This window comes from Oreochromis niloticus, linkage group LG8, assembly GCF_001858045.2.
Source record: "Oreochromis niloticus isolate F11D_XX linkage group LG8, O_niloticus_UMD_NMBU, whole genome shotgun sequence".
Classification (NCBI taxonomy): Eukaryota; Metazoa; Chordata; class Actinopteri; order Cichliformes; family Cichlidae; genus Oreochromis; species Oreochromis niloticus.
Genome location: NC_031973.2, coordinates 25,995,035 through 26,012,773, shown reverse-complemented (window position 1 = coordinate 26,012,773; position 17,739 = coordinate 25,995,035). Strand labels below are relative to the sequence as shown.

Below are 17,739 nucleotides of genomic sequence, written 5' to 3'. Positions count from 1 at the left end.
CATGCTTTGCATTATGCCTTTAAACATCTGTATAGATTTGATAAAATATTTATTAACTGAATTTGCTAACATGTCTTACATAGTGAGAGTATTTCTTTTACTGATGATATTTCAATGATATGTATTTTTTATGCCTAAATAATGCTCTACTTAACACATGGCAATGACAGCAAATGTGTAAATTTTGTAATTTGTTGTTTAAATTTGATATTATTGTAGGCAGTATATTTTCTTAGCCTATGTCATACTCTGTTAACACAGCAATCTCAAAAACCGTACAGTAAATTTGTCTGTGGATCACAGGGTGAAGAGTGGAGATGGCCTAGAGTTAGAATCCAGTGAGATATCTGCGGCACCTCGTACAGTTTTCCTGTAATCTGAGGTCAAAGTTGGGAATATATAGAGTACAGTAGAGTAAATTGTGCAAAGTTTAATATCAATTTTCTCAAAAACCGTACAGTAAATTTGTCTGTGGATCACAGGGTGAAGAGTGGAGACGGCCTAGAGTCAGAATCCAGTGAGATATCTGTGTCACCTCTTACAGTTTATATGTAATCTGAGGTCAAAATGAAGATATTAAAAGTACAGTACTGTATATTGGGCAAATTTTATTGTTAATTTTCTCTGATTCGTACAGTAATCTTGGCTGTGGATCACAAGGGGAAAAGTGGAGATGAACCAAAACGGAGTGGATTGTGAAGTTAAATAGTGTCAGGACACAAAAGACTGCGTTTCTAAGCCAGTCGGCATCCATACCGTAATATGCGTAAGAGTAGTGTCACTTGACCGCAGTAGAGGTCAGATGTGATGGAGCTGTATTGGAGACACTTGTCGAGACCGGAAATGTTGAGACTCTCAAAGCCCTGTACGTAATTCCTGATATATTCTCTTATCTGCAGGTATCTAAAAAAAAAAAGTCTCTCCCTGGTAGCTTGAGCTTCCCAGTTTCTGTGCTGCTGCAACATGTTTTGCATTTAGATGGTACTGTAAGGTTGAAGTGCTTCGGTGGTGATAGAGTTTTGGAATATGAATCATTTGCTTCAGTTGGATTTGGTGACCGTACTGCAGAAGCTAATTGCCATACCAAATGTTCTTGTCCAGTATTACTGCTTAGTACTGCTTGACTGCTAAAAGGAGACAAATGAGATGTTTTTGCAGCCAAAAGTTGTCATTTTTCATTAATAAAATGGAAATATGTATCTCATGTCTCAAAGCGTTTCTTTCCAAAAAATGAAGAAAAAAAAGCAAGAAAACAGAGTTAATGGGGAAAAAGGTCTTTTATTTCCTTAAAAAACACATTTTCACATTCAAAAGCATATTTGGTCAGGTCTTGTTACAGGTTTCGGCAGTGAAAAGTTCAGACAGAGATACATTTGAAATATGAAAATAGACTGACATTAATGGCCTAAACTACTCCATGTGCTGACAGCACCCCAGCAACACTTTATGATAGTGACTGAAGTCATTTATAAGGCAAAAGTTAATCATGAAAAAAAGTGTTTTATATTTAGGTCACCACTTATGTACGGACTCAAAAACTTCCCTATAGCCTCTTGCATGTATGATTTAATAAATATTGCAGCCAGTTTGAACCTTATTTATCTTAGAGGTTGTCACGGATTTGCTTAAATGTAGGAAATCTTGACTACAAAAAGTAGTTTCCTGATTCCTGATGATCACACTTACATGTTTCAGATCATCAAACAAATTGCAGTAGTGGAAAAAGAGAGACTGAATAAATACAAAATGCAGTTTTTAAATGATGAGCTTATTTATCTAGAGGAACGAAGCTATCCCGACCTTCCTGGAAATGTGTGAAAAACGCTCCATCCCAAGTAACTGCCCCTCAAACCAGTTACTAGGTTTGAGGGGCAGTTACTTTTTCACATAGCCCCCGGTGCTTTTGGTTACTTTTTTCCTTTAATAAATGAAATCAACATGTAAAAACTGTATTTTCTGTTTACTTCAGTTACTTTTGTCCACGTGTGTTTGATCTGAAACATGAGTGTGTGACAAATATGTGAAAATCTAAGAAATCAGGAAGTGTAAGTACTAATGCTAGCAGGCTCGATTAGCAAGCTGGATCCATAAACTCTGCATGTTAACAGAAAGAGAAGTATATCTGCTAAAGCACAAATGTCTGGAATAGCCTCAACCACCCATTAGTCAGTTAATTCCGTGAATATTGTTGCAAACAGTTTTCGATCAAAGATACAGATGTAATGATGGGAGAAACTAGGCTTTAACACTGTTGTTTGTACTAGGCTGTATATATGTCAGTACAGTAAAGTTGCACATTTTGATTTGGAAGTCTGTAGTGGATTGACTTGCTTTTTGAACAGCCTCATGTGGCCATTAGAGGAATTGCAGTTTCTGGGTGCCAGCTTTATTTTGTAACCATTGATGCTTTGTCTTGTCTGGCTTTTTATGTATTAAACAAATACAATATCTCATATAAAATGGTGTGTTCCAGACTGAGAATCAGCCTGAGGATTGTTCTTTAGATATTTAATGGCAGATTTGCTGAATTAACTGATTGCCTAATAAAAGACATATATGCACATCACAATAAAGTTTTACTTACGGGCAAATTTGGAACACTTAGAAATACATTTATTAGTTTTTACATACAAATGTTACAGTATAAATGGATAAAAAGGGGATATAAAGCTGGAATGTGTCAGGGCTATGACCTTATACTCAGAGAGGAAGCCACAAGTACATTGTAGAAAACTCAACAGGAATGTACAGCATACACAAAAAAAGTCAGGTTCCACCCATGGAACCTTTTGGATGTTTCAAACTTCATACTGTACCATGCTTCACTTCTGGGGGATGATGGTGAAATTGAAGCCATGCTCCTAATCAATCATGAGCTTCTTGAGGGAGTTGAGATAGGCTGGGATAAGGGAGCTGACTGACTCCTCGTCATCGTTGAGGATCTTCTCTCCTCCGCCTTCCGAGCCCACTGAACTGGGTGACCGGACTCGGCCTGGGTACGGAGTGCTGTAACCCTGTTATAACAGACACAGGCCTTAGAGTCAGAACAAGTACTTAGTAGAAGAGGCTAACATGGAGTTATTATTTAATAAACCGTGTAATACACCTGATAATATACTGTTCCAGAGAATACTTACGGAGGAGTATCCCTTGCCGAAGCTTCCTCTGTTCTTGGTCCTAATCTTGGTGAGCGCTGATTCAGCAATGTCCGCCCTCTCTTCGGCATCATCCAGCTCGTGGACGGTCTTCCTGTACTTTGCCAGGTTCATGTTAGCTTGTTCCTCCTGAAGTGACAGCAGTGTGAGTTATTTCAAAAAACCCACAAACACCATGCTTGGAAACATGTTTAGAGTAAGAGGTGACGTACGGCCTCCTCTACTTGTCTCTTGTAGGCCTTCATCTTGTTTTGCAGCCTCTCCACCAGCTCCTGCATCCTCTGCTGGTTCTTCTGGTCCTCCTCCGACTGGAACAGCAGTTCCTTCAGCCGACGCTCGTTCTTCCGCAGCGTCTTCACTGTCTCAGCGTGCCGTTTTTGTTCAGAGTCCAGCTCCAGCTCCAGCTCCTTCACCTGCATGCAAAGAATAACTACTATTGTGTGCAGGAAGGCTTCATATTTATCCACTGAGTATTTAGTGAAGACACACTCTGTTACAATTTGCTGTTTGTTTGTCAAAAGTTCCATAAAAGCAGAAATGTACTGCGGGCCAGACAACCAATACTCAATAACATACAACTCATAACTTTGTTTTGTCATATTTCTGCATATGCCAGTGTGCTACTGTTGGGTCTGAACTCAGACCCCGCTGCATCCAGGACTTATTCCCGTGAACGAAAAACAAGGCAACAGCGATCGATCATTTTTACTTGCAAGGGAGGTCTCATCTGTGTCTAACACGAAAATGACCCCAAATCCGGCCTCCTCTCGCTGCCTTTTATTGAGAACACAGTTCACACAAAACAATAGTATCTCCCCTCATAACCCCCCTTTGTTACGAAGACAAGGCACTGTATGCATATGTATGTGTGTGTGTGTGTGTGTGTGTGTGTGTTATGCGAGAATGTGTGTGTGCGTGTGTGTGTGTGTGTGTGTGAGACCTCCTGCTGGGCAGGAAGCTTACATCAAAAAGACCTTCACAAGGATGTTGCCTGTAATAAAAACACTACAGCCCCCCACCCAGAACCTCGAGAATCTGGGGAGGGGAGTCCGGCTCGGACAGTCTCGGTCGTTGTGTCCTTGGGCAAGACACTTCACCCGTTGCCTACTGGTGGTGGTCAGAGGGCCCGGTGGCGCCAGTGTCCGGCAGCCTCGCCTCTTGTCAGTGCGCCCCAGGGTGGCTGTGGCTACAACGTAGCTTGCCATCACCAGTGTGTGAATGTGTGCGTGAATGGGTGAATGACTGGATATGTAAAGCGCTTTGGGGTCCTTAGGGACCATAAAAGCGCTACAGGGAGTGCAGAATTATTAGGCAAGTTGTATTTTTGAGGAATAATTTTATTATTGAACAACAACCATGTTCTCAATGAACCCAAAAAACTCATTAATATCAAAGCTGAATGTTTTTGGAAGTAGTTTTTAGTTTGTTTTTAGTTTTAGCTACTTTAGGGGGATATCTGTATGTGCAGGTGACTATTACTGTGCATAATTATTAGGCAACTTAACAAAAACAAAATATATACCCATTTCAATTATTTATTTTTACCAGTGAAACCAATATAACATCTCCACATTCACAAATATACATTTCTGACATTCAAAAACAAAACAAAAACAAATCAGCGACCAATATAGCCACCTTTCTTTGCAAGGACACTCAAAAGCCTGCCATCCATGGATTCTGTCAGTGTTTTGATCTGTTCACCATCAACATTGCGTGCAGCACCAACCACAGCCTCCCAGACACTGTTCAGAGAGGTGTACTGTTTTCCCTCCTTGTAAATCTCACATTTGATGATGGACCACAGGTTCTCAATGGGGTTCAGATCAGGTGAACAAGGAGGCCATGTCATTAGTTTTTCTTCTTTTATACCCTTTCTTGCCAGCCACGCTGTGGAGTACTTGGACGCGTGTGATGGAGCATTGTCCTGCATGAAAATCATGTTTTTCTTGAAGGATGCAGACTTCTTCCTGTACCACTGCTTGAAGAAGGTGTCTTCCAGAAACTGGCAGTAGGACTGGGAGTTGAGCTTGACTCCATCCTCAACCCGAAAAGGCCCCACAAGCTCATCTTTGATGATACCAGCCCAAACCAGTACTCCACCTCCACCTTGCTGGCGTCTGAGTCGGACTGGAGCTCTCTGCCCTTTACCAATCCGGCCACGGGCCCATCCATCTGGCCCATCAAGACTCACTCTCATTTCATCGGTCCATAAAACCTTAGAAAAATCAGTCTTGAGATATTTCTTGGCCCAGTCTTGACGTTTCAGCTTGTGTGTCTTGTTCAGTGGTGGTCGTCTTTCAGCCTTTCTTACCTTGGCCATGTCTCTGAGTATTGCACACCTTGTGCTTTTGGGCACTCCAGTGATGTTACAGCTCTGAAATATGGCCAAACTGGTGGCAAGTGGCATCTTGGCAGCTGCACGCTTGACTTTTCTCAGTTCATGGGCAGTTATTTTGCGCCTTGGTTTTTCCACACGCTTCTTGCGACCCTGTTGACTATTTTGAATGAAACACTTGATTGTTCGATGATCACGCTTCAGAAGCTTTGCAATTTTAAGACTGCTGCATCCCTCTGCAAGATATCTCACTATTTTTGACTTTTCTGAGCCTGTCAAGTCCTTCTTTTGACCCATTTTGCCAAAGGAAAGGAAGTTGCCTAATAATTATGCACACCTGATATAGGGTGTTGATGTCATTAGACCACACCCCTTCTCATTACAGAGATGCACATCACCTAATATGCTTAATTGGTAGTAGGCTTTCGAGCCTATACAGCTTGGAGTAAGACAACATGCATGAAGAGGATGATGTGGACAAAATACTCATTTGCCTAATAATTCTGCACTCCCTGTATATAAATACAGGCCATTTACCATTTTACTTTCATCCCACAGTTAAACAATGTAAAGATGGATGGTAAGCATAAAAATGACAACATTTAACAATTCACTCTAACAGCTACATGCAAAGGCATGTGCAAATGGATAGCCATAAATCCTTAATCCTCTAATTAGTTTTTATATCATCTTATTATATTGTAAAAATAAAGGTTGCAGGTTGGACTTTTTTCCTTTTATGTACTTTAGGGTAACCGTTCAAATAAGTTCCAGGAGGCAGCATTTTCATGAAACCTGCCCAGTAGCAAGATTTTCTTCTGGAAGAAATTTAAACTACAGCAGTATTGATTATTAATCAACTTTACACATTGAATTACTTTATAAGTATAACAGGCAACTTCTTCTGTGCAGACACTTATAGCAGGGATACTCGTGACCACACTAGCTAAAGTAACTGCACATATCCCAGAGCAGTTGCTTCACAGCTCCACCACTGAGAGGCTAAAAAGAAGCGAAACAGTTCAGGCATTCTGACATGTTTGTGTGTACCTTTCCCTCCAGCTTCTGGATTATCTTCTTTCCTCCTTTCAGAGCCATCTGCTCAGCTTCCTCCAGTCTGCTGCTCATCTCTTTGATCTGGGCTTCCAGTCCTTTCTTCACTCTCTCCAGGTGGAGCGTGTGCTCCTGCTCTAGACGCAGCTCCTCCCCAACTCGTGCAAGCTGACAGAACAGAACATCCGTTTCCAGCGTTACCGACCTCGTCTGTATTAATCCGCTGCGTGCTTTGACATGGAGTCATCTCATGTGTTTTACCTCACAGGTGGCCTTCTTAGCTTTGTCTGTGGATCCTCTCATCTCGGCCTGGAGCTCCTCGTGCTCCTGCTGCAGAGTCTGGAGATCGACCTCCAGCTTCCTCCTCCCGCTGAGAGCCGCCTGGAACTGGACACACATCAGGAAGTCTGTGAGTGTATGTGGGTCCGGTTAGAAGTGAAACAGAAGCAGAGGCACTGTGTGATACCTGGTTGTTGAGGTCGCTGTATTTCTCCCCAGCCTCCTGCAGCTCTATCTCCAGAGCCTTTCGGGCCCTCTCGGCGCTCTCCAGGGCCGCGTGGGTCTCCTCACCCTCGCTGACCAGCAGAGAGCAGCGTCGTTCCATGGCCGCCTGCTCCTCCCTGCACTCCTCGTGGCTCCTCACTTCCTCCTCCAGCTGAGCCTGCAGCTCCTGTGACACACACTTGCTCTGTGAGCAGGGTGGTGTAGAAAACACTTACTGTACTTGCCGAATGTTGTGAGCAGACCTTGATCTGCTGCTGCATCTTCTTGCTGTTCTTGCTGAGCTCTGTGTTGCTCTTGGTGAGTAGGTCCACCTGCAGTTCCAGCTCATTGATGTCAGCCTCCAGTTTCTTCTTCAGTTTCAGTGCCTCCGTTTTCCCTTTCACCTCTACATCCAGACTGGCCTGCAGGGATTCTAACGCCCTCTGGTGGCTTTTTCTAACGTTGGGCGTGAGGGTGAGGAGGCAAAGCAGAATGAACAAGATGAAAAACATTGTCTTAGATAAACAGCAAACACCGGGGCTACAAAATAAAGATGGCATATAAGTGACAAAAATGAGCTCTAATGGCCACTTGAGGATTCTGTTCATTCTCCTCTGTGTTCATGAATCTTTAGCTTTCATAAAAGCTTTTAGAAAAAAATCTGTTCTAGATTTAGATGCTTACTTAAGTAAACAAGTTAAGAATCATAACAGCTAATGATTATGCTCATCAGAGTTAGCCACTTAGACTTGGAGCGTACACTTGTTAGTTGTGCTGGATCGAGGCTCTTACCAAAAACCAGCTGCTCTAGATTTCGCTGGACTAGACCATGAGCACCTCTTTCAAAGGGTCTCAGTGTGGCTTATTTGGTTTGCACTAGAGTGCAATTACCATGTTCACTTCTGCACAAACGAACCACATCAACGGGGAAAGTTACCCAAAGTTTAAATATACTAAACCCTGTTCCAGTGACATATGTAACTGTGTATTATCTGCAAACTTTAAAAAGAGACATTATGGTGGAGAAAAACAGAATACAGAGAAACATGAAGGATGAGAGGAAGCTGAGGTACCTCGCAGCCTCCGCCTCTTCCTCCTTCTCCTGTAGTCGACGCTCCAGGTCTGCTTTCGCCTGAGACAACTCGAGCTGCAGCCTCAGCACTTTGGTCTCCTCAGCCTGGCAAAACGGGAGGAATGAAGAAGAAACAAACAATTTACAAACTACAAGCTTCAAATATGAGAGCAAATCCAGACTTGATAAAGCACTCACCTCCAGTGCGGCCTCAGATTCCTCCAGCGAGGCCTGGAGCTCTTCTTTCTCCATCTCAATTTTCTTTTTTGCTTTCTGGAGCTCATGCACGCTCTTGCCTCCATCGGACAGCTGCTCTGTCAGGTCTGCTACCTCCTCTGTGGGACAAAGAAGAAGTTGCATATGAGGCAATCTAAGACAGGCAGCTGTATGCTAAATTCAGCCCTCACGTGTGCGCCGTCATACCCTGGTAGGCCTTGTTCTCCCTGCGCAGAGCCTCTAGCTGCTCCAGAGTCTCTTCATGAGCAGTCTTGAGTTTAAAGAGCTCGCTGGCGTGTTGCCTGCTCTCCTTCTGGCAGCCCTCCACTTCGGCCACCAGCTCCTCACACTTCTGTTTCCAGTCTCCAAGCTGCTTTTCCAGGACCCTCTGCTTCTTATCCAGAGCCTGCCCGCAGCTGCTGGCCTAAGGCAGGAACCATACACTGCTATAACGCCAAAGCTTTATGGCAAGGCATAAAATAAATGAGTATATAACGAGCCGCTCTGTCTACCTTCTCCAGGTCCATACAGAGCTCCTCCACCTCTCCCTGCAGCCTCTGCTTTGTTTTCTCCAGTGAGGAACATTTTGCCTGGGTGGCCTCCACGGCCTCCTCAGCCTCCTGAAGCCTGCTTGCCAGCTTCTTCCTGTGACACATGTAAGATTTGGACTTCTGAGACACATTACAGGCTCTATTCAAGGCATCACATCTCATCAGATGAGGATGATAGCTGCCACTATCAACACCACATACTTGGTCTCCTCTAGCTCGTCTGCGTGCTGGATGGCGTCGGCTTCGTGCTTGGTCCTCCAGTGCGTCACTTCACTGTTGAGTTTGGAGACGAGCCGCTGCATCTCCTGCTTGCTCTCCTGCTCCTCCTCCAGCTGCTCCCTCAGCACCTCGCACTCCTGCCGCACTGAGCTCAGAGTGCTGCTGACCCCCTGCTTACACTGGCAACACCAGCAAAGAGACACATGAGCACACTGTAAAGCCCAGAAATGTAACACAAATCTGTTCTAACACACTGACTCAATTCACTCATGGTTGTTAAAAGGTTTTTCAACCTGTTCAGAGGTTTAATAAATGACTATAGTGTCACAAACACAATATAGAAGCTGAACTAATGTACAAAAGCTTTGATAAAATGACACATCCGTTTGGGACATTCATAGAGGTGTCGGTTAGTCTTCATTCTTACTGCCTATCTTTTTGTCTTTTCTTGATCACACTCACTATATGTATGTCTATATACTGCAAATGTAAAATTGCATATTTAAAAACATTTCTTTTCGTATGCAGAGAGCAAAGTGCACCAGTGTCAGATTCCTTGTTTTTGTACACAAACTTAGCCAAATAAAGATGATTCTGATAATATATGATTGCATGCACAATACTCTTCTTAGACTGGGAGGCTCACACTCACACTTTCCCATTGCCTTTCACCAGACGGACTAAATCAAAAGATTGTCCATCAAACAGTCCTGACACTCATCTCCACCTGCTTCATCCTGTCTGCAGTTTCTTCTTCACCCTCTCCTGTGCACAGGAGAGGTGCACTTGCCTGTTACTTTGCATGGTTGACCCCAGGTGTTTAAAATCATTCACCTTCAATACCCCTCCACCTTGCGTCTCCAGCTTCCCACCTGCCTCCCTCTCATTCCCATGCACATAGATTCTGTCTTTCTTCTTCTGACTTTCCAGTGCATATCTCCACCTCTCCACACTCTCTTCCAAATATTACCAAAAACGATCAGTCTAATAGCCTCACAAAGGTAACCACATTCACAGAACACTGTATAACAGTAGAAAAGTTTTAAATACTAAGTTTGTGTAACTCTAACTCTATTGAATAAGCCTACTTTAAACTGCAAAACAGGCAAAAAGTGTGTGTTTTTGCTTTATGTTCAAAACACAGACCTTGACCTCCTCATCAAGCTGTTTCTTCAGCTCTTCCGCTTGTAACTGGAGGAGAGTCTTGGATCGGGTCAGCTGGCTCACTCTGGTCTCTGCCTCCTCCATCTGTCGACTCACGTCGGCATTATCAGCTGACAGGACACACAGGAGCACCGGTTAATGACGCACTGTAGCATGCAGCAGAATTCAGGCAACAAATACACACAAAACAGACAATTTAATTATTTAGCTACAAAAGGCAGATGCAGTTTAAGTCGTGCATATAGAATAGCAAAGTGGTAGCAAAGCAAAGACACATCTTCCAGTAAGTTACATTTATTTTATTTCAGTGATTGAAACAAAATGTTTCATATTATTCTGAGCTCACACTGGAGAAATACAAAAAGAGCTGTGTAATGTCTTAGTGTAGCATAAAATGCTGTGTCAAATAGACACCACGTCAGTGTCTTTTCGAGAATTCCTGGAAACATTTTCACTAGAAAACCTGGAGACAAGGTTCTCAGAGTCTTCGATAAGAGATGTGATCGTGTTGCATTATAGAACACATCTGCAGTTTTTCTGGTGCTTTACCCTCATTTGGGATTTGCTCTAATATTGATTCACTTTCCTTCTTCTTTGGTAAACTTAATATAATTAAAATGTATGTTTGCATACTTGATATTATCCTAAGAACACATTAGTTTTTTGCCTAAATAGTTTGCTTTTTAGATCTTTTCCCAAATCTCCTGAGAACAAGTGGCCAGGAGGGCTTAATCAGTCAGGTTTGTCATTGGCAAATTATAAAAGAAAGAATTACTCAAAAAAACCTGAAATTACTGACAGTGTTTTTTTCAACAACAGATCTTTTTTACTCTCAAATTATGAATATGAAATATGAGTTCATACCACCACTGAGTGTTTTGTGTCAATCCTTAACTAGTTGTCATCAAAATATATTATTCTTACTTGCACAATATCTACTGGGAGCCAGTTTTAGTGAATTAAGGCTGCATGTAACATCCCTCAGAAGATCACTTTAGCTTAAAGTATATGCATCCAACTTTGCCCACTTGTAAGATAGAAAGAAACTGATTAAGAAAAATGGGACAGCGGGGCTGAATGACTTTCTGTAACTGCTCGTGTCCCACAGATGTAACATTGTTTTACCTGTGAGTCTGTTCTTTGCCACGCTGAGCTCAGTGAGCGTCCTCTGCAGGTCGTCTCCTCTTCTGTTGGCCTCACACAGCTGCTCCTCCAGCTTCTTCATCTGGCTGTCAGAGGATGCCTGTACCACAGTCACATCACAGCACATTAGGCCACGCTCAAGGCAGTCACAAAAGCCTGTGACTTTGCTGTCTTCTTCAAAATACAGATAAGGTCCATGTGATCTCAGATCCTGACCTTGGCCTTCTGTAAACTGTCCAGTGAAGCAGCCAGGTCATCCACCTCCATCCTCAGGTTCTGCTTCTCCTTTTCCAGTTTGGCTCTGGTCCTCTGCAGAGCTTCACACTGCTCTGTGAGCTCTGTGACGGCGTCGCTGTGCCGCTTCCTCAGAGACGCAGCTAGAGCTTCAGACTGGGCAGAGGACTCCTCCAAGTCTCGTCTCAGGCGCTGCAGCTCTGCATCTCGCTTCTTGTTCACCTCCATCTGTTTAACACACATAGGAAGTAATTTAAGGTCAGTAATACTGACCAGGCAATTCCCTGAAAATCTTCTTCATGTACTAGCATTTAGCTGTACAATCTGGTATTATTTATGAGGGAAATTATGCAGTTCAGAAGTGTGCAGCTTGACATGTTTGTGTGCTGGTAGTTCACCTGTGAGGCGGTGACTCCTCCTGCTTCTTCAAGGCGATCTGTGAGATCATCCAGTTCTCTGGTGAGATCAGCTCTCTGCTTCTCCACCTGCAATAAACACAACAGTTAAAGAATGATAATGGACAACAAAATTATGCAATATAATGCAAAGACTTCTGGGTAAAAGTCCTGTGAGCTATCTATCCATCATTATGGGATCTGAAACCCTTTATACTCTTTATACTTTGGCTCTTTACCTCACTTTGATTCACCCTTCTTTTTACTATGTCTTGGTTTGAACCACTCATCAGAAAATCTTGTGTTTTAGCTGCTAGTTGCTAACTTTGCCTGTTTGCTTTTTGGTGCTGAAAACAGCTTTCTGCTGCTAATGGAGGGAAAATAGTGAGAATAAAATTAAAGGTAATAAAGCAACAACAATGGGTAAAAGGAAGCTAAAGGATTAAAACCAGAGAAACTCTACAGTTATCTCCCAGGTGCTTTTTCACTACCAGTGACTCCTTTCTCATTATATCTAGTAATACCAGCTGTTGAAACTTTAACTGAAAACTTGGTAAGAACAAAATTTTGTGTTGGTTTTATTTAAAGCATGAATGAGAATCAGCATCTCTATGTCTGAGGCCACTGTCCTCAGCTGGAAAAGGGTGGATGGAGTGATGGAGTCCAAGTATCTCGGGTCCTTGTTTAAGAGTAAGCGGAGATGGGAGTGGGAGATTGACAGACGGATTGGGGCCACAGCTGCAGTGATGTGGACGAGCGTAAAAGCAAAGCTGTTGATTTACCAGATGATCTACGTCCCTACCCTCACCTATGGTTATAGCTTTGGGTGGTGTCTGAAAGAACGAGCTCATGGATACCTGCACCAGAAATGAGCTTTCTCTGACAGGTGGCTGGTGTCTCTCTTAGAGACAGGGTGAGGATTTCAGTTATTCAAGAGGGTCTCTGAGTAGAGCCGTTACTCCTCCACATCGAAAGAAGCTATTTGAGGTGGTTCAGGCATCACCCACCAGGCGAAGGCCTCTGGGCAAACCCAGGACACGCTGGAGAGATTACATCTCTTGGCTGGCGTGGGAATGCCTTGGTTCCCCCTGGATAAGCTAAAGATGGTGGCTAAGGAGAGGGAAGCTTTGGCTTATCTACTTAGGCTGCAGCCTCCAGCACTAGATAAACAGAAGATGGATGGATTGACAACTACAAAAAATGAAGTAGTGTCATCATATATACCCAAACTTTTTTCTAGATTTCTGGTAACACTTTTCATATACTATAAATAAAGTGCTGTTTAAGAATAGATATGTGTCTGAACATGTCAGAACATAAGATCATTAACTATGATTACCTTCCTCAAACCAAATCCTGGCTCCACTAGTAGAAGAAAACTGATTATATATCAGTTTATACACAGTGTAATAAAACTTGACACCCCACACCAAAGGTGATACAAAACAACTACATACCCTCATCTCATGCTCAAACATGGAACAGCACACATGGAATGAGTTTATTATATGAACAAACAACTGGTGCTCTGTAATTAAAAACACTTGTTTTTATACACATGTTTTACAGCCAGTTTAACGACAGCCGTAGGTGTTGAGACTGACCCACAAAAGTCGGAGTCTCGGGGCCCCCCTGATGGAAGCAATGAGGCACGGCCGTTAGCACACTTCAGCCAGAAAATAGATGACTCTCACTGGGGGCCTCCTCTTCCACCCCATACTCCTCCAGCTAAATCTTCAAAAAACAGCTTACGCCTGAGCCCAGCCCTTTGTGTCCACACGCTGGCTCTATGTCGAGGGTTAACACTGTGCGCTTAGCTCACTCATCGCACTGCTGACTGTGTCAACAGCTCCTCCGGATCAGCACCACCTGACACCACTCACTCACATTCACATACTAATGGAAGGTCAGTGGCCCTAAAGTGCCCTTCTGTTGGCGATAGGAGATTTATCTTCATTTGCACAAGAGCATGAAGGAGTAGGAGTGTGTCTCTGTGCAGTCTTGCCAATTTGTGTTTGCATAAGTGATTTCTAGTGTTCATTTACTCAGTCTCAATTCATACTAAACCCCTGACTGGTGAGATGTTCTATCCTGAAACAAAACTAAATGTATGTTTACTTTAATGGTTTTAATCTTATTATCCAAAAAGATACAGGTTTGAATACGTCTCTTGTTGCTCAGCTTTTTCTATATTACAGAAGTATATATAGTATAGTAAGTAAGTATATATAAAAAGAGCCAAATGCTTTGTCCAAAGTTAGTCTTTATACAATACAACATGTCCATCATCTTCTGTAAGTTACAAACAGGAAACTATCTGACCAATTTAACACAAAAATGAGTTAATTTAATTAAAAGTCCTGCTAGTGACAGTTTAGCATGACTTATTTTTGCTAATCTTTTCTCAAAGATGTAACATTCGGTCCACTTTGCTTGATTTCAGTCACATGGTGTCTACTTGTTCACCTATTGGATATCACATGTACAAGACAGCTGTCCAATGTGCGATCAGAAAGTTCACACACCCCTCTGTTGGCTAATGTCTCGAAAAGTTCAGGGCGCCCAAGTAATTCAATGGTTGGTGTACACAATCCATCCAAAATCCACGCAGAAAGGTCAGTAATGTTCAATGTTGGGATTTGATTGAAACTGAAGGGTAGAAAAATTGTCTTAAAATTTGTTTGCCTAACTTTGTTTGAAAAGTGAACATTTTGCCTTTGTGATCTCTAATGTGCCACCACAAAGCTTTTTGTTACATGGTAGCAGTATTATGTGCTATCCTAAGAAGAGGAAACAATAACTATTTACTGTCCAGAAGCTTGTATAAGTACATTCACTATGCAGCACATAATGAGACATAACCCATAAACACACATAAACCCATGTAGGTACATATGTAAATGCCATCAATAAATTTTTTAAATCTCAGAGAAAATCATCCAGTCTGCAGACACAGACATGATGTAGCTGTCTGATCACCAACCAAACAAAATAATAATTAAATTTTGTATTAACCAGTCTGTTTAATACTATCCTGATGGTTAAGATGATGTCTGAGGAATGGAAAGGTAATGTATTGGTACTGATTTTCAAGAACAAGGGTAATGTTCAGAGCTGGAGTCGCTACAGAGGGATAAAGTTGATGAGAAGTACCATGAAGCCATGGGAAAGAGTTGTTGAACCTAGCTTAAATAGAGGGGTGGCGATCAGTGAGCAGAAGTATGGCTTCATGCCCAGAAAGAGCACTACAGGTGTGATGTTTGCTTTCAGAGTGTTCATGGAGAAGTACTGAGAAGAGTCTTTGTCTTTGTGGATCTTGAGAAAGCATATGATTGGGTGCCAAGAGAGGAGCTGTGAGACTGCACAAGGAAGTCGGGATGACACAGAAGTATGTTAGGGTGGTGCAGGACATATATGGGGACAGCGAGACTGTGGTGAGGTGTACGGTAGGAGTGACAGATGGGTTCAAGATGGAAGTACGATTATATCAAAGATCTGGTGAGCTCCTCCTTGCTTCCAATTATGATGGACAGGTTGACAGATGAGGTCAGGCAGAACTCTATGGACTGTGGTGTTTGCAGATGACACTGTGATCTGTAGTGAGAATAGAAAGCTAGTAGAAGACAGCCTGGAGAGGTGGAGGTAGTCACTAGAAAGACCATTACTGAAAGTCAGTAGAAACAAGACAGAATGTGAACGAAAGAGACACAGTGAAGTTGCAATGAGCAGTGGTGGTGAAGGTGGATGAGCTTAAACACCCAGGGTCAACCAGTGAAAGCAATGGACAATGCACAAGAGAGCTAAAGAAAAGAGTAGCAGTGAGACCTGCTATGATGTAATGTTTGGAGAGGGTGAGACTAACAAAAATACTGGAAGCAGAGCTCAAGATGTTCAGTTTCATTGAGAGTCATCAGAACAAACAAGATGAGAAATGAGTGCGTCAGAAGAACAGCTCAGGTTGAGCAGTTTGGAGACAAAGTTAAGAGAGTCAAGGTTAAGGCTGTTTTAGATATGCAGAGGTGGGATTGTGAGCATACTGGATAAAAGGATGTTGAATATGGATATAGTGAAGGAGGATATGCAGAGGGTTGGTGTGACAGAGAACGATGTTATGGATAAGTTGAGGCACATTATCTGCTGGGGCGAGGGAGCAACTGGGACAAGAACCAAGCAAATGTATTATTTTGGCTCTGATCTGATCAGATCTAATCTCATAAAAATGTTAGCAAGTACCCAGAGCAGAATATTACACTTAGTAAAGAATGGTAATGTTGGGGGTTTTAAGGCGTTTTAAGCATAGCATCAAGTGCCATTTGCAGTTTGCTGCTCCTAAATTGTGAAGCAGCTTGACTTTTCACATTAGGACATCATCAGCATCAGATATTTAAAAAATTATACTGAATAAATTTGACTTTAATTGCTAATAAATTAGCAGTTTTAGCTATCAAGACATTGTTAGCTTGTTGGTTTCTATGAATTGGCTACTTTGGGCATCTGTCACAAGCAAAAACAGTGAAAAACTATTTAAAGTTGTGTCTTTGGCAAGATAATTGTGAGGTCATACTTTTCTGTTTTAATTCCTGACTGCATCACAACTATAAGGATTCACTTAGTGAACCCAAGATAAAAAGCAAAGGAGCTAAACAATTTGACAACCCTTAAGCTTAAACTGGATAATAACTGAGCGCTTATATAAATGACCCCTTTCATATTCTACGTAGTCACCTGACTTTTAAGTTAATTTTTGTTGTTCATGTTTCTATGGAGAATGTGTGATTTCCAGTTTAAAGATAAAGTGTTTGTCTTGAAGACTGTGTACTAACTGAATGCTATGCATGCTATGTGTGTTCCTGGGTGTGTAAGAACATGCTACTTTACAATTATAGAGTGTGTGTGTGAGCGTGTGTGTGTCTGTGTAAAACCGCATGGCATTCCAGATGGGAGAGGATCCTAGAAAAAATAGTGCTGTCTGTCAGCCTCTATCTCATAATTCTATCTCCCCAGTGCGACCCGAGGAGCAGAGCCTAACAATAGCGAACCTGTCTGCAGCAAAGGTATGCTGTATTTGAGCTGCTCTGAAGACGGAGGAACAGATAAAGACCTTGCATGTCTCTGCCTGCCTCTTCGCTGCTCTGCAGCTTCAGAGGCTGAAGGGGTCTCAGCTAGCACCATTAAGAATACCACCCAGAGTGGGGAAAAACACACCCTCAGGCCAGCTGTCACTCTATTCACCACTTGGAGTGAAATATATGCCTTTACATTTCTGCCTTTTTCCATTGTAACTACAGTACGTTCTTAAGTGGGCTCTGTCATGCTAGCACACACATACTATAAGTCCTTGTTTGAAACAGCAAGCACTTAAAGAGTCACCTTGGTATCAGCTTTTTATGGCGAAGACATGCTCCTTTGAAAAAATTATGCATCAGAAAGAAGTAACTGGGACACTTTACTGCAGTCAAATGTAAGATGGAAAAAATGTCCTATTCTTCGGATTGAAGGAGCAAGGCAAAGGGCTTACGGAAGGTGCACTGATATGGGTGTGTGAAGACAGAACGATCTGGGAAAGTAAGAAATAGGAAAAAGGATGTCGGGGCTCCCTCCACGCCTCTGGGTTCCCGCTATGTTAATCAGAAACACAAGGTCAGCCCCCTTTTATTATCACAGGTGCAGATAGTTTGGGGTGACCAGAGGCACAGCACCAGCACGTGTACCCCAC

At 42.5% G+C, this 17,739-nt stretch overlaps 1 protein-coding gene across 3 annotated transcripts in view; it reads right to left on the bottom strand.

Moving 5' to 3' along the window:
* Positions 1 to 1,258: 1,258 nt before the first annotated feature.
* Positions 1,259 to 17,739, bottom strand: part of LOC100710904 (putative uncharacterized protein MYH16) — a 53,468-nt gene continuing 36,987 nt past the window's right edge. For all 3 annotated transcript variants that reach the window (XM_005447932.2, XM_005447931.4, XM_005447930.4), the window contains exons 8-23: positions 12,027 to 12,113; positions 11,611 to 11,856; positions 11,377 to 11,494; positions 10,234 to 10,361; positions 9,070 to 9,266; positions 8,830 to 8,962; positions 8,525 to 8,741; positions 8,300 to 8,436; positions 8,103 to 8,206; positions 7,293 to 7,485; positions 7,013 to 7,216; positions 6,808 to 6,933; positions 6,544 to 6,714; positions 3,368 to 3,568; positions 3,138 to 3,284; positions 1,259 to 3,014 (exon numbers count right to left, since the gene is read on the bottom strand). In XM_005447932.2, coding sequence (XP_005447989.1) covers positions 2,862 to 3,014; positions 3,138 to 3,284; positions 3,368 to 3,568; positions 6,544 to 6,714; positions 6,808 to 6,933; positions 7,013 to 7,216; positions 7,293 to 7,485; positions 8,103 to 8,206; positions 8,300 to 8,436; positions 8,525 to 8,741; positions 8,830 to 8,962; positions 9,070 to 9,266; positions 10,234 to 10,361; positions 11,377 to 11,494; positions 11,611 to 11,856; positions 12,027 to 12,113 — 2,562 coding nt within the window. In that variant the 3' untranslated portion in view covers positions 1,259 to 2,861. The remainder of the gene's footprint in view (positions 3,015 to 3,137; positions 3,285 to 3,367; positions 3,569 to 6,543; positions 6,715 to 6,807; positions 6,934 to 7,012; positions 7,217 to 7,292; positions 7,486 to 8,102; positions 8,207 to 8,299; positions 8,437 to 8,524; positions 8,742 to 8,829; positions 8,963 to 9,069; positions 9,267 to 10,233; positions 10,362 to 11,376; positions 11,495 to 11,610; positions 11,857 to 12,026; positions 12,114 to 17,739) is intronic.